This window comes from Notolepis coatsorum (assembly GCF_963971535.1).
Source record: "Notolepis coatsorum genome assembly, chromosome: 18".
Taxonomy (NCBI): Eukaryota; Metazoa; Chordata; class Actinopteri; order Aulopiformes; family Paralepididae; genus Notolepis; species Notolepis coatsorum.
The window spans coordinates 79,765,450-79,786,279 of NC_140182.1; the positions used below are offsets into that span (position 1 = coordinate 79,765,450).

At 42.9% G+C, this 20,830-nt stretch overlaps 1 protein-coding gene across 1 annotated transcript in view; it reads left to right on the top strand.

Annotated features, from left to right (window-relative positions):
• Positions 1 to 8,224: 8,224 nt before the first annotated feature.
• slc17a8 (solute carrier family 17 member 8) overlaps positions 8,225 to 20,830 on the top strand; it is a gene marked incomplete at both ends in the record, with an annotated part of 218,329 nt that continues 205,723 nt past the window's right edge. The window contains one exon of the mRNA XM_084335382.1: positions 8,225 to 8,325. Within this exon, the coding sequence (XP_084191508.1) occupies positions 8,225 to 8,325 (101 nt within the window). The remainder of the gene's footprint in view (positions 8,326 to 20,830) is intronic.

Genomic DNA, 20,830 nt, shown 5'->3' on the forward strand with positions numbered 1-20,830 from the left:
AGATATCTCGTTATTTCAATCCAACCGTTGAGTGCCAGGAACGAGATATGCCGTTTTTAATCGTGATTTCTTTTATTAGCGATTTCCATTCATATTTCATCAATCTAGCCTCACATTTACTGCAAACTCTCTCTGAGCTCCATTGGGAAAATACCGCCCCCTATTGTCTCCCGGATGGTACTGCACCCCTTTGTCATGGATTGAAGTCTCTGTGATACTTTCTGAATATGATTTGGGAATGGGCAGGGTTATAATAGAAGAAAGACAGTGTAAACAATATAATTAACTCTGAATATAATAATGACGAAAAATAAACAGGATACACGTCAACAAGGTGCATGAGATGAGGTTATATGTAGTGCACCTTGTTGTGTATCCTGTTTATTTTTCGTCATTATTATATTCAGAGTTAATTATATTGTTTACACTGTCTTTCTTCTATTATAACCCTGCCCATTCCCAAATCATATTCAGAAAGTATCACAGAGACTTCTATTGACCAAGGAATTAGTTATTATTAGTAAGACACGACATTTCCGTAGTAATTGACCACCAGACTCTCTCTTAAAGGGGAACTATTTTACTATTTCTTTCACTATTTGGGCACTTTTACACAATTCCTGTGAGTATTCATTGTTTTGTATTTCTAATCAAGTCCTCAAAAACAGCATTTTTCTACCTCAAGATCTCGAGCTGTTTTGAGCCTGGGCTCCTAAACCACTGCGCAGCGGCGTCGTCGCCTGAACATTAACATGCAGCGGTGTCTTTCTGACATCACATATCGCGCACATTTTCAAATGACTCAGTTCAGTGAGGGTGAATATTGTGAGAGGAGAATTGGAAGAATGCGCCAATATGAGAATTTTGAGACATAGATCATATTAATATAAGTTCACATAGCTAGGAAACAATGCTAAACACTCAAAAAGGCCATTTATAAGATAGTTCCCCTTTAAGGCATTAACTGGGTTAATTAATATAAATGTTATATTGTAACTGTCTAGTTACACATTGGTTCCGAAACATGTATGTTCCAGGCTGCAATTAAAACTTTGAATCTGAGAGAGCTCTGGTCAGCGAAGCCGGCGCCGTTCGCGACCTCCATGTTTTGGGGCTATTCATCAGAAAACTCGGATCCGCGATTCGGCTCCCATCCGTCGGGCAAGAACTGTGGGTTTTCAGCCTCTCTCTCTGGAGCTTAACGGAGTTTCGAGTTTGTGATTAACCGTGTTGAATGGGGCGTCTGAACTAAGCGAGGACCTCATGCGCATGCGCGGCGAAGAATGCGGAAGCGCTCTTGCACTCTTCGGCTGGGATTAATATAGACGCCTCCCGACTGGAAGGATATCATCTGTTCTGTGCGCAACCGAGGGAACATGTATGCGCGTGCGCGGGCGTTTGGCCTTCGCCCATATTACGACTGCACCCCTGGGAAAGTGTTAATAATAAACACTGTTAGGAGGACTATCTGACTCTTAATAATAAACACTAGTACACGGACTCTGATGCAGTGTGTTACTATGGTTTGGACCATGTATACCACCATCACTATTATTACCAATGATCTGACTGAATCCTGCCACTCACTACTGTTTACTACTACTAACTACTGTAACTCCTTCAAGCACTGCAGACACAAGTGGTTTCCTTTCAACGGGTTTATTCAAGGCTTGGTCCTCCAATCCACCGTGAAAACTTAAACAGAAACATATACGTTGCGTCAGGTCAACACAAACAATAATATACACGATATGAAAACAATACATCAGAAAAGCAAAATACAAACAAACATTAATTACCTCGTTGGCTGCATGCTACATAACAAAGGGGTCTTGTTCTTCTGTTCTTGGTAACAGTCTTAGTGGTACACTACACATAGTCGTACACTCTTCGAATCTAGAGAGCCTGTACAACTCGTCTCTGTCCTGCTGCTTGCTCGCAGGTGTTTTAATGAGTCCCAGTCTCCCAACATCCCTGCCGCTTGCTCGCAGGTGTCTTAATCAGACCCAAATGTAACAACACAACAGCAGCCTAACGGGACACCACATATGACCAGACGTCAAAATGAATATATTATAAATTGTAGCAAATTAAATAATAAAGAAAATAAGAAATGAAACATAAATACATTCTCAAATATTACACTTAAACTGAAATAACATAAATGATGAAACCATATAATGGCCACAGTTACACTCCCACCAAATCGCACACACGTGGGATTTCTCTGAACATAATTTGGTTATCTTCTAAATTAAATATTTCTTGTGGTCATTCAGCCGCTAGTTGTGCCCCTCCTGGGGACTTGTACAGAACTTGTAAGTCGCCATGTATAAAAGCGTCAGCTAAATGACTAAATGTAAGTATCATCATTAACATAAGTTTTAGGCAAAACATTAAATTAGTCTGCTTCGAGTAGCGTTATAACCTTCTGTACAGGTATCAAGGAACACTTTTAGTTATAGGTTTACCTTTTAAGGTGGTGTCACTCACCCGCAATTTCAATTTTCTCACCCTACCATCTGACCCCGTGTATGGCCCTTAAACATAGCCAGGTAAGTAAGAGATCATATATTTTGAGATCCTTCCTTCCTTCCACATAGATCGGATCAAAGCAGTCTATGCCAAGCAGTCTATGCCAGCGTAAGTGAAGGGTGGAGTTGCTTCCGATCTTGTGGTAAGTCACCCCCTCTTTGTCCTTCAGTACATCTTCTGTACTTTCTACACTTGACACAGTCCGAGAATCTCTGTAGGCGATCCAATGATGATCTGTTTTCCTTTGCTTTAGTGTTGCACACAAAAGCCTTGTGGAGTTCAGGATCATCTTCCTTAATTTCTCCCACCTTGAGTTCTCTGACAGGTCGTTTTTTCTTCTTTTTTCTTTTTCCTTTTCTTTTCTTTTCCTTTTCTTTGAATGGTAACGGCATGTCGTAGTGACCATTGTTCTTTTGCGTGATGGTCTCTCTCAACTTCGACAGGCACTTGATATGTTCTTGAGACACAGGGTCATGTTCTCCAGTTCTTTCTGAGAAGTCTGGTTCAAGAACTCTTATGTCTGAGGGAGTCATTTCTTTTACTTGGGTTCGGCTCACACAGTGTACTTCAGTTTTGAGATTAACAGAACGTTTCACACCTGCTGTTACTCGTCTCAATACTATGCGATGGCTGATTCCGATGTCTACACAGGGATTCCCATGGCCAACAATACTCCATCCAAGGTCTGTACGCTGTGCATAAGGCTGACTTTCTTCGCCAGACACAACTTCCCTTGGAAGCAGGGCTTGTGAGCAGTCGTACCCAATGAGCAGACCTACTTTACAGTCCTGCATAGGTGCAATCTTTCCTTGGAGGTGCTCTAGATGGGACCACGCTTTTGCAGTTCCATCTGTTGGTATGTGTGTTCTGTTGGCTGGAATGAAATCCCGAGTATAGACTGGTGGTAACAATATCTTCTTACCAGAGTAAAAGCCACGGATTTGTAAGTTGTCTATTCTTTCAGAGCTTACTACTGTCGTTCTTGAGGTCATAGTAGAGAGCTTGACTTTGACCTTGACTTTGGTTGCTTCCAACGCTTCTGCTACTTCCCTTATAACAAAGGTTGTGTCGCTTTGAGAATCCAACAGAGCGTAAACAAGGACTTCTTGTGTTGGTTGATCTGTGGATGAAAGCCAGACAGGAATTATTGCAGTCGTTTGTGTGTTAGCTTCATGAAGTATTACTCTATGTGAAGTAGAGTTTGTGGTTGTTTCTTTGCATTGTGTCGATTGAGGTCTTTCTTTGTACCATTGTTGACTTGTACTTGGCTTTTCTTCATTTAGCTTTAGCTTGGCTTGTGGTGGTCTTTGTCCTTCTTTGGCTCGCTCCTCATGCAGACATGTAGGATGTTGCTTGTGGCACACGTCGCACACATTCCTACTGTTGCAGCTCTTTGAGTAGTGACCAGACTTGAGACAACCAAAGCATAGCTTTCCAGCTTGAACAAACTTGACTCTGTCTGAAACAGTTTTCTCCATGAACGTCCTGCATTTATGCAAAGTATGCCCTGACTTCTCACAGAAAATACATGTTATGACAGTCTTTTCATTGGAACATGTGGTCAGTGCCTTTGCTTCAAAGCTTTGATATCTTGGGCATTTTGGTTTTTCAGTCTCACCTTGTTTTAGTGACTGTAGTGATGTAACAGGGTTGCAGGCAATTTTCGCTTCTCTTGTCAGAAACTTTACAAATTGGCTGAAGGAGGGGAATTGGTTACGCTCTTCTTCTTCTTGGATAACCATCCTGTTCCATCTCGCTGTTAGCCAATCAGGCAACTTTAAAAGAATTTTCCTGTTTTCATTACAGTCATTTAAAATGTCCAATGCCTTGATGTTGACCATGGCAGCCTCACAACTCCTGAGAAAGTCTGCAAACTCTCTGAGCTCAAAGCTGTCCTTAGATCCCATCTTGGGCCATGCTTGGAGCTTGTCTCTGTATGCTTTTGCTATTGTAAATGGATTACCATATCTCTCCTCCAAAGTCTTCCATGCTGCAACATAGGCAGATTTGGTTCCGAGTAAGAAATAGCCATCAAGTGCTTTCTTAGCTTGTCCACTTACATACCTACGGAGGTAGTATATCTTCTCCTTGTCTTCAATGCTCTTCTGATCAATCAGTATTTCAAAGGAAAGTTTCCAGTCATTGTATTTCAATGGGTCCCCACTGAATGATGAAGGTTCAGGAATTGGAATTCTGTTGGCACTTAAAGCACCTGCCAGCATCTTAACAAGCTCTGCTGTACTGTCATTTGAGGAGGTGGTCACAACTTGTGGTACGGGAGACGTATACAGGGACAGAGGACTTGTGGGAGCAGGCACTTTGTTGTCTGCTACCCTCTCATGTTCTAGTACGTCTTTCCGCTCTTCTTCTGTGGCCTCCACTTGATCGTACACAAGGATTCTTGCTCGTGCTGCATTAAGACCTTTCACTGCCTCCAAATGCTGTATCTTTCTCCGCTTTTCCTCCAGAGTCCTTTGTATAGCTCCATGTTCTTCTTCCAGTTGAGCTTTAATTTTAGCTTCCTCTTCCTCTTGTTCTAAACGACGCTCTAAACGACGCTTTATGCCCGCTGCCTCTTGCTCAGCTATCTTCTTTTTAGCTTCTGCTTCTAGGCACTGCATTTCCAATTGTTCTTTTTCTTGTTCTTTTAACACTTCCAGAACAGCTTGGCTTGCAGCAGCATCAGCGACAGCATCTCGTCGCTTTACAGAAGAACTGCTTGAATGCACTGAGGTGCCTTTTCTGGAAGAAGTGGCAGAACCAGATTTATAAGCACTTTTCCTGGAAGAAGTGGCAGAACCAGATTTATAGGTGCTTGAGTCAAAGAGAGAGCCTGCTTCTGGCCACTCTTTCTCTCCTTCTTCTAACACACTTCCCCCCAGTCTAAATGTGGCTCTGGACACAATTATCTCAGAAATCCCTGCACACAGATCCACTCTTAGACGCGTGTCCTGGTCTGGAGTTGAGATGTCACGTAGTTCATCATAAATATGCTGCACATCATTAGAAAGACCTGTGACATCTGTAATGATATCAGTAAGCAGCTCATTAGACAAATGTTCTGTTGATTGTGATAACGGACCTTTAGAAGATTTAACTTGTGTCCTCCATTTATTGTAAATGTAATTAAATCTTTGTTGAAGCGCTTTGATCTTATCCTCCTGCATTGCTTTACCCTTCTCTGTTAGAGTTCTGGTTCTTTGAGATCGTTTTGGTACCTCTTGCTGGGCTTCAGCACCTTCTTCCTGACCTTCTTCAGGTCGGTCTTGGGAATTTGCACTATCCCTAACACTGTCCCCTACTTCAATTGCAGGCCTAATTGGCTCTGTCATTGTAAATCACTACTTTAAATTGACCAAAATTTGTAAAGAAAAAATAGTAAATACACCTTTAAACCTTTAGCCTGTTTTGTACTCAAATTTGAATTAAATGCAGTACTCTCCGAGCAAATCAAATTGCTTAATTCAATTGGCTTTCAAAATAACCTCCACATATATATTAAGCACTTCAGAACGCTTAGGAACATAAATATTAGATGCCAATAATAGCCTTCACCTATAAATTATACGTGCTTTTTATAGGTTACAATTTCCAAAACACACTTTAAATTAGAAATGGGTGTTCAATCAGAAAACATATTTATACTTTAACGTTGACACCTTAATGTGTGTACAAATGGTTAGCTTCAGTTAAATTATATAGGCAAATAAGTCAAAACGTTTTTGCACGCACACCACAGTAATTAGAATTCGCAGTCAAATATATTATAGAAACGTTTACAAAGCACTCTTCTTGACCTGACCACTCTTAACTTATAATGTCCAAGTCCTTTATGGCTTTATCTTGAAACGCTGCTCATTATACTGTGTGCATCTTCTTACTTCTTGTGTTTATGCGTGTAGTGCGTATTGTTTGTGACTCATCTGTCCTTTAATGTCGGCGCGCCGGCAGCGCAGCAAACAATTGTCGGGGAAGATCCGCTGGACGCCGGCCTTAAACTTGGACTTGCTTCATCGCCCACTTGCATCGATGAACAGTCGAGTTTTCACTGTAACTCCTTCAAGCACTGCAGACACAAGTGGTTTCCTTTCAACGGGTTTATTCAAGGCTTGGTCCTCCAATCCACCGTGAAAACTTAAACAGAAACATATACGTTGCGTCAGGTCAACACAAACAATAATATACACGATATGAAAACAATACATCAGAAAAGCAAAATACAAACAAACATTAATTACCTCGTTGGCTGCATGCTACATAACAAAGGGGTCTTGTTCTTCTGTTCTTGGTAACAGTCTTAGTGGTACACTACACATAGTCGTACACTCTTCGAATCTAGAGAGCCTGTACAACTCGTCTCTGTCCTGCTGCTTGCTCGCAGGTGTTTTAATGAGTCCCAGTCTCCCAACATCCCTGCCGCTTGCTCGCAGGTGTCTTAATCAGACCCAAATGTAACAACACAACAGCAGCCTAACGGGACACCACATATGACCAGACGTCAAAATGAATATATTATAAATTGTAGCAAATTAAATAATAAAGAAAATAAGAAATGAAACATAAATACATTCTCAAATATTACACTTAAACTGAAATAACATAAATGATGAAACCATATAATGGCCACAGTTACAACTACTGTTATCACTATTATCATTACTACTTGCACTTTGTTCTATTATTATTACTACCTATCCTACCTGTACTCCCCCTTCCCTGCTGCTATCACTTGAATTTCCCCAAGGGGATTGATAAAGGAACACTTGACTTGACTTGCCAGCGATAGACTATTTCCATCTTCCCATTATAATGGCAGGGACCGCAGCACACCACTGACACAGGGAGATGCTGGCAGAGAATGGCAACCTGGAACCCGATGGCTCCGTCTCTGGTTTCACCTGCGCGCATTTTACACCACGCAGTCCCAATTTACACCCATCACTCCTCGACGCGGCTCGTCAAGCTCCTCAATATTTAATCGCTCATCCCCTGTGCTACTAGTATCGGATGAAACTGGCTAGCTGCTGGAGAGAGAGAGGGGGGGGGGGGGGGGTGTGCTGGTGAGGGTGCGAGCGAAGGGGCGGGTCTGGATTACAGGTACCCCCCCTCCTCCTCATCTTCCCCCTCACCACCAGGAAGGGCTGACTATGAGATGAAGTGGAAGATGTTTGGTCCACTCAGTTCAGCTGCTGCTCAGAAGGAGATAATGATGGCTAAATACAGACACTAAAGAAAATCCCTGGATTACTCTTTCCTTCCTTCTCTTTTCAACTGGATTGTCTGTTTTTTTGGAGGTGACACGGTGCTTCGGAACGGCGTGGAGCCTTCAACCCCGTTCTCACCTTTCACTCCTTCTCCTCTCCCCCCCCCCCCCCCCAACACACCTCCTCCCTGCTCCTGCTCGGCCCATCCTCTCCCTTCCTGTCCCTGACGGATCGCATCAGAGAGAGGAGAAGAATCCACCTGGTATCTGAGGGACACTGGGCAAACCACTGAAGAAGAGCCAGAAGCCACCTCGGTGCCTGCAACCACCCAGGGAGGACGAGGACCAGCGTCTAGTGGACTAACGTCTTGTGGAACAGCATCTAGTGGCTGTTTCTTTCCCCCCTGTTGGTTTATCAGGACAAAAAGCACACCGGTGTGAAGGTAGTGACATACCACTGTGCTGCATACAGAGAGGTGGAGGAAGATGCCGTTTGGAGGGTTTGCAGGACTGAAGGAGAAGGTGTTGAAGCCTGGGAAGGAGGAGATGAAGAACACAGTGGGGGACTCTCTGGGGAACGTTCAGAGGTGAGAGGGCTTAGCAAGAGAGGGGTGTGTGTGTGTGTCTGTGTGTGTGTGTGTGTGTACTGTAGTCTCAAAGACCACTGAATGTAATGATAACGGCATTGCACTGAGCGGGTTGGAAAAAGCAAAGAAAGCGGGAACAAAATAATTGCAAATGTGTCTTTTTGTGACTCTTACAGTGTGTTATCGCTACATTATTTAGCACGATGGCAGTCGAGTTGGGAACACTTCATATCCGTGGCTTTGCGACAACACAGAGTTGACTGAAACATCACCTGTCAGAAAGCCTTGGACTCATCACATTAAGTCCAATGTATTCTGTGCACCTAGAGATACTGAAGATAAATAAATATTTGATTCTGTTGCTCACCAGGCAATTCCAGTGATGTAATCAAAGACTTTTATTTTAAGGCGTTAATACATATTTCATATCTGATACATATTTCACAAGGGGAGGTGAAATGTGGAGCCTCCACATATGTGATAGATTGTTGTCTGGAGGACAGATAAGTATGGCATAAGTAAAAGCAATTTCCTGTGAAATAAAATGTTGCATGTTTCAAGTGAGTCACAGTGTGTACACTGGAAACGTGACAAAAGATGGTTTCTTTTGTAATTCTCCGATGAGAATTCATACGGGGAAAATTATGTATGAAATAAAAAACATCCATGTAAATTATGATATTGATGTTTGTCCAACATGGCTTTTTATAAATAGGTGCTACACCAGATACAAAAAAAGGTGTGTTGATTAAAGAATGGTATGATTCAAATCTTAGATCCAAGTGTGCAAAATATTCTATGAAACTGAAGAAAATTACACTGAAACAGATGACATCTAGAGACAAAAAAAAAGAGAATTCAAAGAAATGTTTCCACGATAATCAGATGAATGTAATATAGTTTCAGCAAGTGTAAGTTAGACCACTCATTATTAATGCTGATAATTACAGTAGTTCTCAATTAAATAAAATCAGGACCCTGTGCTATAGTAGTATAGTATCGAAGACAATCATTTCATATTTAAGAAATACAATTGCAGCAAAGAAGAAACTAGCAGATAGAAATACATTTAATAATCAGTCTGATATAGTCAAGTTAGACCGCGCTCACAAGTTCTCACACATAATCAGTCTGATGAAAGACATCAATATATGAGATGGTTCCTATTCCCTGGACTATTTTCTGATTCTTTGCTTTGTGTCTCTAAAAGTGGTAAAATAAACTCAGAAAAAGATGCAGTTTTCTACATGGCGTGGAGAGCATCTGAGACATGTGTCATCCAGACGCTGAGGCGTATCAGAGGCTTCATGACATCACATATGAATAAACTGAGTGAATGACATCATCACTTAGGCTACTTTTTAACCCCTATTTTTTATGGTTGAATGTATGACGTCTGTTTGTGATGGGTTTTCAGAGCATTTGGTCAATCAGGCGACAGTGGATCAGGAGGTAGAGCAGTCATCTGGTAGTCGGAAGGTTCCCGGTTCGATTCCCACTCCTCCCAGGCAGTGTGTCGAAGTGTCCTTGAGCAAGACACTTAACACCTAACTGCTCCCGATGAGCAGGTCGGCACCTTGCATGGTTGCCTCCGCCATTGGTGTGCGAATGTGTGAGTGAATGGGTGAATGAGATGACAAAGAGACTCTGTTCTATCGTGTCTTGATGCAGTCTGTCGGCTACATCAATGATAACATGGGCCTACAGTAACTCAAACAAGTACAAAGCAGACTCTTTTCACTCCATGATTACAGCGTCCAGGATGCAGACAGGGTTAGATTCTCTGTGACTTAAAACAGGAATATGAGAAACAATGATTTTAGGATATAAACTACTTTTTTTTGTGATCAAATCTTAAAAAAATAAAATAAAAAATTACTTAACATATAACAAGACATACCAGAACACAATAATAAATAATATAAAGAATAAATGAAGGAGTAAATAAAATAAAATAAAATAACAGCGTGTTTGCCGGCCATGCGAATTCTACCAAACCACGCTGTACAGCGATATTGAGATCATATTTCATTTTTTCGCCATGGCATTCATAATTCCGCCACCCAGCCTCTGGTGATACAGTGGGACCCTGCACAATAGTGCAACGCCTCAATACCGCCGCCTGGTGGATGATTGGGTGAGTTACAACCGGAAGTGGCCATCTGTGCATCTGGGAAATCCGTCCGGCAGTCACATATCGTTGCGGGACTACAGACAAACACTGGCGTGTATATGGATTGCTGCCATAACTCAATAATCGATATGATTTGGGCGTTTATTGCGCCATACTAACCGGACATGGATCTAGTAGATCAACGTCAAATAAGTGGGATCTTTTTCCTCCAGTCTCATCGGTGAATGGTAAGAGGACAGTAACGTTACTTTCAGCTTGATTGTTTATTCTTTTCACTGCAAACCGATCTGATCAATATATCACCCATACTACATAAAGCATTTACTGACGATCATGGAATTATAAACGACCCCCCCCCCCTTTCATCCACGCATGATGAATCATAACATATACGATCATGTACAGTTGCAATAAACGGCAGTTGATAATCTATATATGCGTTTATGCCTATAACTCACGTTCTATGAATTACTGCAGAAAACGATAAAAACATACTTATATTCTAGAAGGTATTTTTGGAAGAATCTATGAATGAAAAAGTATAACGTTCCTACATCCTGAACGATAGATAATCGATGTTGAATGGGCCATAATAATGTCAATTTAGCAATACAATTAAAAAAGTTATAGCCCTGCAAAGAAGGTGAACATCTCCATAGGCTTAGAGTGGTGGCAGTGAGCCTACATTGATGGATATAACCGTGGCAGGGAATGTGTTAACAGATTAACAGACAATAACATTTGTGGTCACAAGACAAGAGAACAGGAAAAATAATAATTTATATATCAGATCACAGGCCCACCACACATAAAGCTGAGTACCCCAAGCCCCCACCCGCCCCAGCCCCGACAGCCACGGCCCCCAGCCAACGAGAACCCCAAGTCCAGAATCTCAGGGATCCAGAGCACCACGCCTCAATGGCACTCTGACTCCCAGAGACCCCGAACTCGGGGCCCCCACGGCCCAGAGCCAAGACCATCAAAACCACAACAACCGAGGGCCCAAAAAAACCCACCCCACGTGCAGTGATCCCACAACATATACATAATTGTAAAAAATACAAAAGACATATATAAAAAAGAATATATAAAAAAATACTAAAAGAAATTTCTTCCCCCACGCCGACCCCCCCACCCCAGGACCCCTCAGGACCAACCATCCCGATCTCGCTTTGCCGCTAGATCATTGACTTTACTCTCCCAGCCGCTGATGCCCAAAAATTAAGGTTAGATTCTTTAACTCCAATTACCAGAGCTGTAGAGATATGTAAATAAATTACATCTAAAAATGTTAAAGCCCAATTAATTATTGTAAGTTTGTCGGGTTGTTTCCATCTCATAGCTATAATCTTTTTTGGTTGCTGTAAGTCCGGCTAAAACACGTTTTCTTTGGCTGTATAGGAGCCGGCAGCTGGGAGATATCATTCAATAGTAGCGTCGTTGCGGATAGTGGTATTGTCAAATCACATATGTCTGAAAGCTTAGCAGTTATGGCCTTCCAAAATCTAGCGACTGGTGGGCATTCCCAGAACATGTGCATATAAGTGCCAGTGGCCCCCCCAGAGTGCACAAGGTGCACCGGGAGTCAGCCACAAGACCCATCATACACAGTTTCATAGGGGTGAGATATGTTCTATGAATATAGTTAAAGTGTACTTGTTGATGATTGGGGTTACGGGAGGCCAGTGTAATAGTAGTCCAGACATCACCCTAATCAAACTCAGGAATGTCTTCCCACCTAATTGTATCTAAGGGGAGGTTCCTGTATGTGGACTTGAGTAAGAGTGTATCAAAGTCTGAAACGAAGCCTTTTGAGGTTGTTCTGTCTCTGATGAGTCTAAAAAAGGGGTGTCGATGTAGTGGCTGACCCAACGGGACCCCATGCGCCCTGAGCAAAAAAAGGAGCAAAGGAAAAGGAGGCGCTGGGAAGGTCATAAAACTCTCTCAGGTTCTGAAACATGCGAAGGCCGGTTCCATCATAAACATCACCCAGAGTGTGGATTACTTTCCTCTCCCATTGAGAGTTGTTAATGGGTTTATTTATGCCCAATAAGTAATTGTTGGGCTATGAAATATTGGGGAGTCGAGGTGCCACAGGCATTTGATGGTACAAGATCTTTGTGTGTTTGTGTTATGCTATGTCTGAATCACACGGGAGATGATAGGACCAAATCGTAATTGGCATTTTCTAATCGAGGTGTTGGAATAAATTACATCTTGTAGTCTTAGTGGAGAGACTGTTGCTTCCTCCAAGGCGTGCCACGACACGGCAACCTCGGGGTCAAACCAGTTAATCAGGGGCCTCAGTGAGAAGGACAAATATAAAATTAGTAGAAATAGACATATGTAGCAGGGTGCTGCTGTACGAACTCCGCCTGTTCGTCGCCGGGCACTCTGCTGATTCGGAAATGCGCTTTCATTTCCCGGATCCAGTCCTCCACCGGCGACACTCCTCTCTCTTTTCCCCCTCCGCACTCACTGCATTTTCGGTCCCGTTGGACATACACGGTCGAGGGGGCTGTGCGGGATTCGCGGCCGTCCCTGTCGAGGGCGGCTTGGGTCTTTTCCAGGGCCAGCGCCTGTCAGTCCAGGAGACCGGCTTGGGCCTTCACCTGTGCGGTCAATTCCTCCATGGTTTCGGCCTCCTCCTTCTTTACCTCGGTGGCGGCATCCTGGCCGCCTCATTGCTACCGTAGGGCCGCCTAAGTGTAGCGCTTCTCTTGGAGTGCCTGCTCGGTCAACTCCTTCACCGCTTCGGCTTGCTGCTTTAGTAGTGCCGCCTGAGTCCGACACTCTTCCTGCAGCTCCTCGAACTTCGCCGCCATTTCCTGCGCGGCGCGGGTCTGTTCGTCTGTCATCATGGTCTCTCTACTGGTCGACGTCAAGGAAGTAGAGTAGGATGTTGATCCTGTTCGTGACGCCAAATGTAGCAGGGTGGATTATCCCTGCTTTATGGGAGTGGTTGTACACGGCCACCTGGTAGCGGGATGCAGTAGAGTTTAATCTAGCTGAACCCCCGTCTTTGGGCCCGGAACGTCGAACTGGAGGTCGGGCAGCAGGAGCGGATGGGGCCCAGGATTTACTAACCTGGGGGGTGGTACTCTGGTCCTCCTCGCCCTCCAGGGCGGTCAGCAGCAGCTCCCCACACACTCTCACTTCCCCCAGTACCTCCGTTAGCCCTCCCATACCTGGTGACTGTTAGTTGACTAATGATTTATAATGCATGGGACCTTTAAGTAAGTTTGTGGCTGACTTGGAGGGGTCCTGCATAAAGATCAGTAAATTGTCCACATAGAGACATTTTGTGAGGGGTATCTTTGATTGTTATAGGGACAATTTCCTCCGTTTGTCTTATAAATTGAGCTAGTGGTTCCAGGGTTAGAGCGAAAAGCCCGGTCCGATACCGCCGCCTGGTGGTATGCGGCCGATGTTGCACTTACTTTCTGAAGGAAGTATGACTCTGTGCGTCATTGAAATTCCTCCGGGCGGAGTTTTCGAGTAACGTGGACCGAGGGGTACACCCGATCGCATTGAATCACCTTCGGGACGCCAGAATCATTATGCTTTTGGGGGTTATTGCATGGGCCAAATGGACATACGATCTAGCAGATGGCAATCAAATAATTGGAATATTCTTTTTGGAGTCTCATTGGCCACAGGTAAGAGCAATCTAACGTTAATTTCAGCTTGGTTGTCCATTGTTCTCAACGCTCAACGCTCTGATCAACGTATGCTGTTGTACTAACGAATGCCGTTATTGACAATCAATTAATCATAAACGCCCCCCCCCCCCATTTCATGCATGCATGATGGAACATAATATACTGATCATATGCATTTGAATTTTTTATTGTAGCGTGTATAGGGACGAAATGCCAAAGGAATAAGTATAATATGCGTTGCGGCCTTCAGGAATTATCCGAGACCACTCTAAAACTATACTTATATTCACCACAGTATAAAACGACAATGTATGGATGGAAAAAATATTCCCTTTTCACATCTTGAACGATAGATACTCGATGTCAAATGGGCCATAGTATTGCATATATAGCTATAATATTTAAATAGTTATAGCCCTGCAAACAAGGTGAGCGACTCCCACCGTTTACAGCGCTGGCGTCAGCTGCTAAGGATGAGGCTATTGCGTGGCAGAGAAAGAGTTAATCATATGAATAAACTCCTTTCCCAGTCCCATAGCATCCAGTACCACCCACAGGTATTACCACTCCAGTCTATCGAAGGCCTTCATGGCATCCAAAGATAGAACTGTGGCTGGTGTTCCCCCCCCCCGATAAAATATTTTTATTTATTTTATATTTTATACATAAAATACACAACACAGCAACAATAATAATAACAAGACACCACAATACCACAACAATAATAATAACAATAATAATGACATTAGCAATCATAAAAATAATAAATACAGAACATAGAAACATAAAAATCAACTTATACAATTACAGACACCACAAAATACACTTCCTCCCCCACTCCCACCCCAGGACACCTGGACCCCCCCAGGACCAACACCCCAACCCCCGCTCCGCTGCTATATGGTGGTCTTAACACATTGACCGCCGGAGGTCGCTGTGGGCGTATGGCCGTTTGTGCCAGCGCTTTGTTCAATGGAGAGAATGCCGTGTTTGCGAGTGCTAAAACTATATTAAATATTATAGCTATGGATCTAATAACGTTGTCGATTGTCAGTGAGTTTCTTCAACATGCAAAAAACAGATTATTTTTTCATCTGTACATTTCCGTTTTATACCGTGGTGAATATGAGTATAGATTGAGTGATTCTGAGTAATCCCAGGAAAAGACACGAAAACAGCCCTTTAGTTAAATCCACTTATCACGTTGCCATTTTTCGCCTGATTATCGAATCTTCCTGAAATCAACGCTACAGTATCGTTATTATGTTTCCTCATGCACGCATGAAAGGGGGCTTGGAGCGGGGCGCCCCTCCGTGCTGTGATGTGACCAACGGGAAACAGCACACACACATTCCACACAAGGACAGCTTCGATCACGGGAGAAAAAAATATCAGATCAATGCAAGATTGGATATATACTGTCCTTACCTTGTCTCTGATGTAATGCAAAAAAAATAATCCAATTATCTGATCACCATTCCAAGTACTGGTCGCGGTAGTCCGTCCCACGTTATCCGGCATTGCATATGAACGAGGGTGGGGGGGCAGCCTAGTTGATGCATCGTTGTAAGCGCTTGTCTTGCCGGAGTATTTAAACCCCGCCCACACGGCTCAGCTCAGCCCAGAAAACAAACTACATCGTTTCAAATGGAGTGCAATAGCGGCTGCAAGGCGTTAGGCGGCGGTATTGACCGTCTGCGATCTCAGACACACTCAGAACAGCCTGCACAGGCTGCCCAATGAATTATGAATGGCAATAGCGAATAAAAGAAATAACGATCATAACAACGAGTTAACTTATTGTTGGCGCTCAACGATTGGCGGGCTAACACGAGTTAACTCATTGTTGGCACAGAAAGGGTTAACCTTCTCGGCCGCTGCAACCCACAGCTCAATGCTGGCCTGTCCCATTCCAATTACCCGTGCAGTAGAGATTATAAATGACGTCATTGAGAGTTTCTCAGGTTCCTTCCACCTCATGGCTATCAGCTTCTTGGCTGCAGTAATGCCCGCCAGAATGATTCTTTTTTGTTGTATGGATGCTGCTAGTAATTATATATTGTTTAGAAGTAGTGTTGGTGCCGTAAGTGGAATTGTTATGTTACATTATGTTTGAACGTTTAGTTGTTATGGATTTCCAAAAACAAGCTACTGGTGGACAATCCCAAAACATGTGCATATAAGTGCCAGTGGTCCTCAGAGAGCACAAAGTGCACAGAGAGTCGGTCACCAGTCCCATAGCAAACAGCTTCCTAGGTGTGAGATACGTCCTATGAATATAATTAAAATGTATTTGCTGATGATTAGGGTTGCTGGAGGCTAATGTAACATTTGTCCAAATATCATCCCAGTCAAACTTAGAGCCTAGTTCTGGGATGTCCCCTCGCCAGACTGTATCCAATGATACGTTTTTATATGTGGATTTGATTAAGAGTGTATACAAATCTGAGACAAACCCTCTTGAGGTTGTCCTGTCTCTGATAAGCTTGACAAAAAGGTGTGGGTGTAATGTTTGAGCCCACGGCACCCCATGAGCCTTGAGCGCCAAACTTAGTTGCAAGTAGAGGAAGAATGACTTGCTGGGGAGATCATAAAACACACTGAAATGCTGGAAGGCAATTTTTATCATATATATCCCCCAGAGTATGAACTCCCCTCCTCTCCCATTGAGGAATATTAATTGGAGAGTCGAGGTGCCATGGACATTTGACAGAACAAGACCTCTGTACGTTACACCATGTTTGAATTACGTGGGATATGATTGGTCCATATCGTAATTGGCATTTTGATATAGGGATATTGGAGTATACTACATCCTGTAATCTTTGTGGTGAGACCGCCGCTGCTTCTAAAGTGGTCCGCACACGGCGAGCGACCGACGGCGCCTGGTGATGCGATCGTCTGTCGTTCAACGACAATCACCTGGCCCCCCACACCATAGGCGACCGTTCACAGGTATAATAATGTGTCGCTCTGTCTAGCTGGGGGTGTGGTTACTTGTTTCCCCCGGAGGGAGATATAAGAGGACGGACCAGATGTTAGGTTTTAGGGTATTAGCAGGTAGCTGTGTTGTGCTTTACGGGGGAATATTAACCTGTAAAACCCATATTGAGCTGGAATTAAACCACCATATATACGAATACAACCTCTCCTCATTCTTCCTGACATTACTGCATGACTGATCGCTACAATACGTTCACTAGGCCAGTGGCGGCTGGTGAATTCTTCTCCAGGGGGGCGCTATACCAAACATTTTGCAAACATGTACAGAGGTATCACAATGTCATACACACACACACACACAAACACACGCATGCACACATTGGCGAAACCACACACTGAGTAGTCTACTGTGCACGTCAGAGCTTCGGCGAAACCACAAGGTACGAATATTTAAGTAGGTAGAGTACAACTATCACCATTGCCATCAATCAATATAGGATCACAGTCAATGCAGCCACATTTCCAATAGCGCCTACACAAACATGCACGCCCAAATCTCTCTCTCTCTCTCTCTCTCTCTCTCTCTCTCTCTCTCTCTCTCTCTCTCTCTCTCTCTCTCTCTCTCTCTCTCTCTCTCTCTCTCTCTCTCTCTCTCTCTCTCTCTCTCTCTCTCTCTCTCTCTCTCTCTCTCTCTCTCTCTCTCTCTCTCTCTCTCGCTCTCTCGCTCTCTCGCTCTCTCGCTCTCTCTCTCTCTCGCTCTCTCTCGCTCTCTCTCGCTCTCTCTCTCGCTCTCTCTCGGACTTGGGAGCAGGCATATTATCACTGTAATATATTTGTGCATGCTCCCACGCGCACGCCTGTATTCAGATCCGTACAATAATAATCACAGAGGTATATCTTGTCATTTGAAACAAGTTACCATTATATTGTCCCGGGTGATTATGCCCCCCCGCGGCGAAATTAATTAGTATCCCCCTCTATCCCTCTGTTTCTCTCTCTCTCTCTCTCTCTCTCTCACACACACACACAAACACAGCATGACGTGGAATCCCAGCTATCGTTACACAAATTAGAAGGAACTGCAAAGGATCAGACCTAGTAGTATGTAGTATATACCAAGAATAACTTCAGTATGAGTACAGGCTGTACAGCATATTTTGCATATTGTTAAAAGAGCCAAGGCTAGCTTGCGTAAATTAAACATAGACTTACCATCACAAGAGTTGAAGGGGGCGAGATATTCAGCTGTCCACAAGCAATAATCCACTTTTTTTTTTTTTTTTTTATCCACTCAAAAAGAAACTCCAGTAACAGTCCATACCATGGGCATGTTGCATCTGTCCCTGTCATTTTAAAAAGCAGGAATGGAAAGCAACGGCATTTACATGACTGCATCCAGCTAGCCATATAGCTACTTGTTAGCCAAAGTACCACCAGCTAGAAAACGACAGAGTATATCGTCTTCCTCTGTCTGTTGATTGTTTCTGAATTGAGATATCAGGCTGATGAGGTCGAAACTCTTTCACGCCAGTGTTCATCTCTCAAAAGGTATTATTTTGAGGGATTTACCTGCATTCGAGGTTGGAATGTTCTGCCTCCATGATCCATGGCAAACTCTCCGTTCTGTGTGGAGGGAGTGACAACACAGCAGTGACCCTGCTCGCTTGGAGCGCTAGAAAAACGCACCCCGATTACATCATATTACATCATATTTGAACGCACTGATAGGCGAAATGTATTTGCTTGACCTATTTAATTGGCTGCGGTGATACAGTGACGCGCACAGTGTGTGCGCTACGTCTATGCGCCCAGCTTTAGAGGTAGTCATCTCTATATCATAACCGACAGTGACGTCATTTGAATCACAAAACAATGATTTATATTTGATATATTAACGTTATTGTGCATTTGAAACACAAACACTTAAAATGAGTAAATATTATTAATTTTAAACATGTTTATTTAATTTTTAGCGGTCTAAAATTAAAAGAAAAAGAAAAAAAAATCTTCTCCTGCTCTCTTTACCAGGGGGGGCGGCGCCCCAGCGCCCCCTATGGGCCGGCCGCCACTGCACTAGGCACCGATTGGACAAGTATTATGCACCTGCTGAGAGAGAATGTTTTTTCACTGAAGACACAAACTGTTTTGTTCTCAACCATCATTTTCTTTGGACAATAAACCTTATAAACTACATCAGCTGCAGCCTGCACATTAAACTCTGTCAACACCCACAACTTATTTTGTTACCCGAGTATAAAAACACTAGTAGGTGCATCGTGGCGCATTGTTCATTTATTAGTTAATGACAAGCGGCCACTATAGCTTCTCCAACTAACGTTATTTATTTAAATTATTCCTGTTAATAATAATGAACATAAGTAGCATGGTAATAATACGTAGGTTATTGATCAATGAATGTATTGATAAATTAATGGTGTACAAATGATACACCAGTAGAAATCATGTTATTTCCTCATTGTCCTTGCTGTGTCACCTGCCGTCGCCTCAAAAAATAGGATCGAGGCGATTTTTAGCCAGGCGACAGAAATTGCTGCGCGACCGTCGCTTTAAAATCTCCTGCCGTGTGGGTTCTCTCATTCATAACAATGGAGGCGATAGAATTCTGTCGGTCGCCTCGCTTAAAAAATCGGTCGCCTCACAAAAATCGCCTGCCGTGTGCGGCCATGATACAGCATGCGCCATGATACAGCAATTTCAGGGTCAAACCATCTTATCAGGGGTCTCAGCGAAAAGGATCAGAAGTACAACTTAAAATTTGGGATTGCCAAGCCCCCATCCTGTTTCCTACATTGAGTGGTAGTTATTTTCTTTTATAGTATTTTCCATTAACAGTCTCTTTGCATGTTTACAACAACGGATTTAATAAAAAATGTAATAAACGAAAAACTAAAATAAAGTCCAACAATATTTCCTATATTGGTCTGTTCCACTGTGGACAAGCTTTTGATATTAGAAAATAATAAATTCTAGAGTATGTTGAATGGGGACTGGAAAAAAAAAGTATACACCCTTTTTTGAGGATACAATAATCTCCATACATCCACCAAGCCTAGGTCCCCCGAAATGGAGTCCATGGCTATCTGGGACTTCTGGATTGAGATCTACCTGCATTACCTGATCTATCCAGTACTGTTGTAACTTAATAGGTCAGGTTACATGATTAGTTGGTAGAAATACAAGTCCCAGAATACCTTGCACCTAGTAACTTAGTAACCAGCTGTGTCCATTTATAGTGATTAAGTTGCTGACTGGAATGAGCGTTTGTGAAGTAATGAACTGAATTAAAGAACTGAATGAACTGAACTAAAGAACTGTAATGTAACGTGCACCAAAAAAGCTTCTATAAAGGACATCGTATTATAACCAGTGTTGGGCAAGTTACTTAAAAAAGGTAATTAGTTACAGTTACTAGTTACTTCTTCCAAAAAGTTGCTAAATTACTTACTCAGTTACAAATTATAAAAGTAACTAGTTACTTCAGAAAGTAACTATTGCAGTACTTTCAAGTACATTTTTAAATGCTCAAATGTGACCCCACCTCCACCCCTCTTTAACGGAACATAAAATACATGTGCATGTTCAATTATTTATGATAAATCTGAATATTATAATGAAATGGACACTTAACTCATTGGACGCCAGAGGTCGCTGTGTACCGTGTGGTAAGAAGGCCACCGCTTTAAAGAATAGGAATACATGGCAGTGTTTGCAGGGCTCAAACTATATTATATCATAGCTATGGATA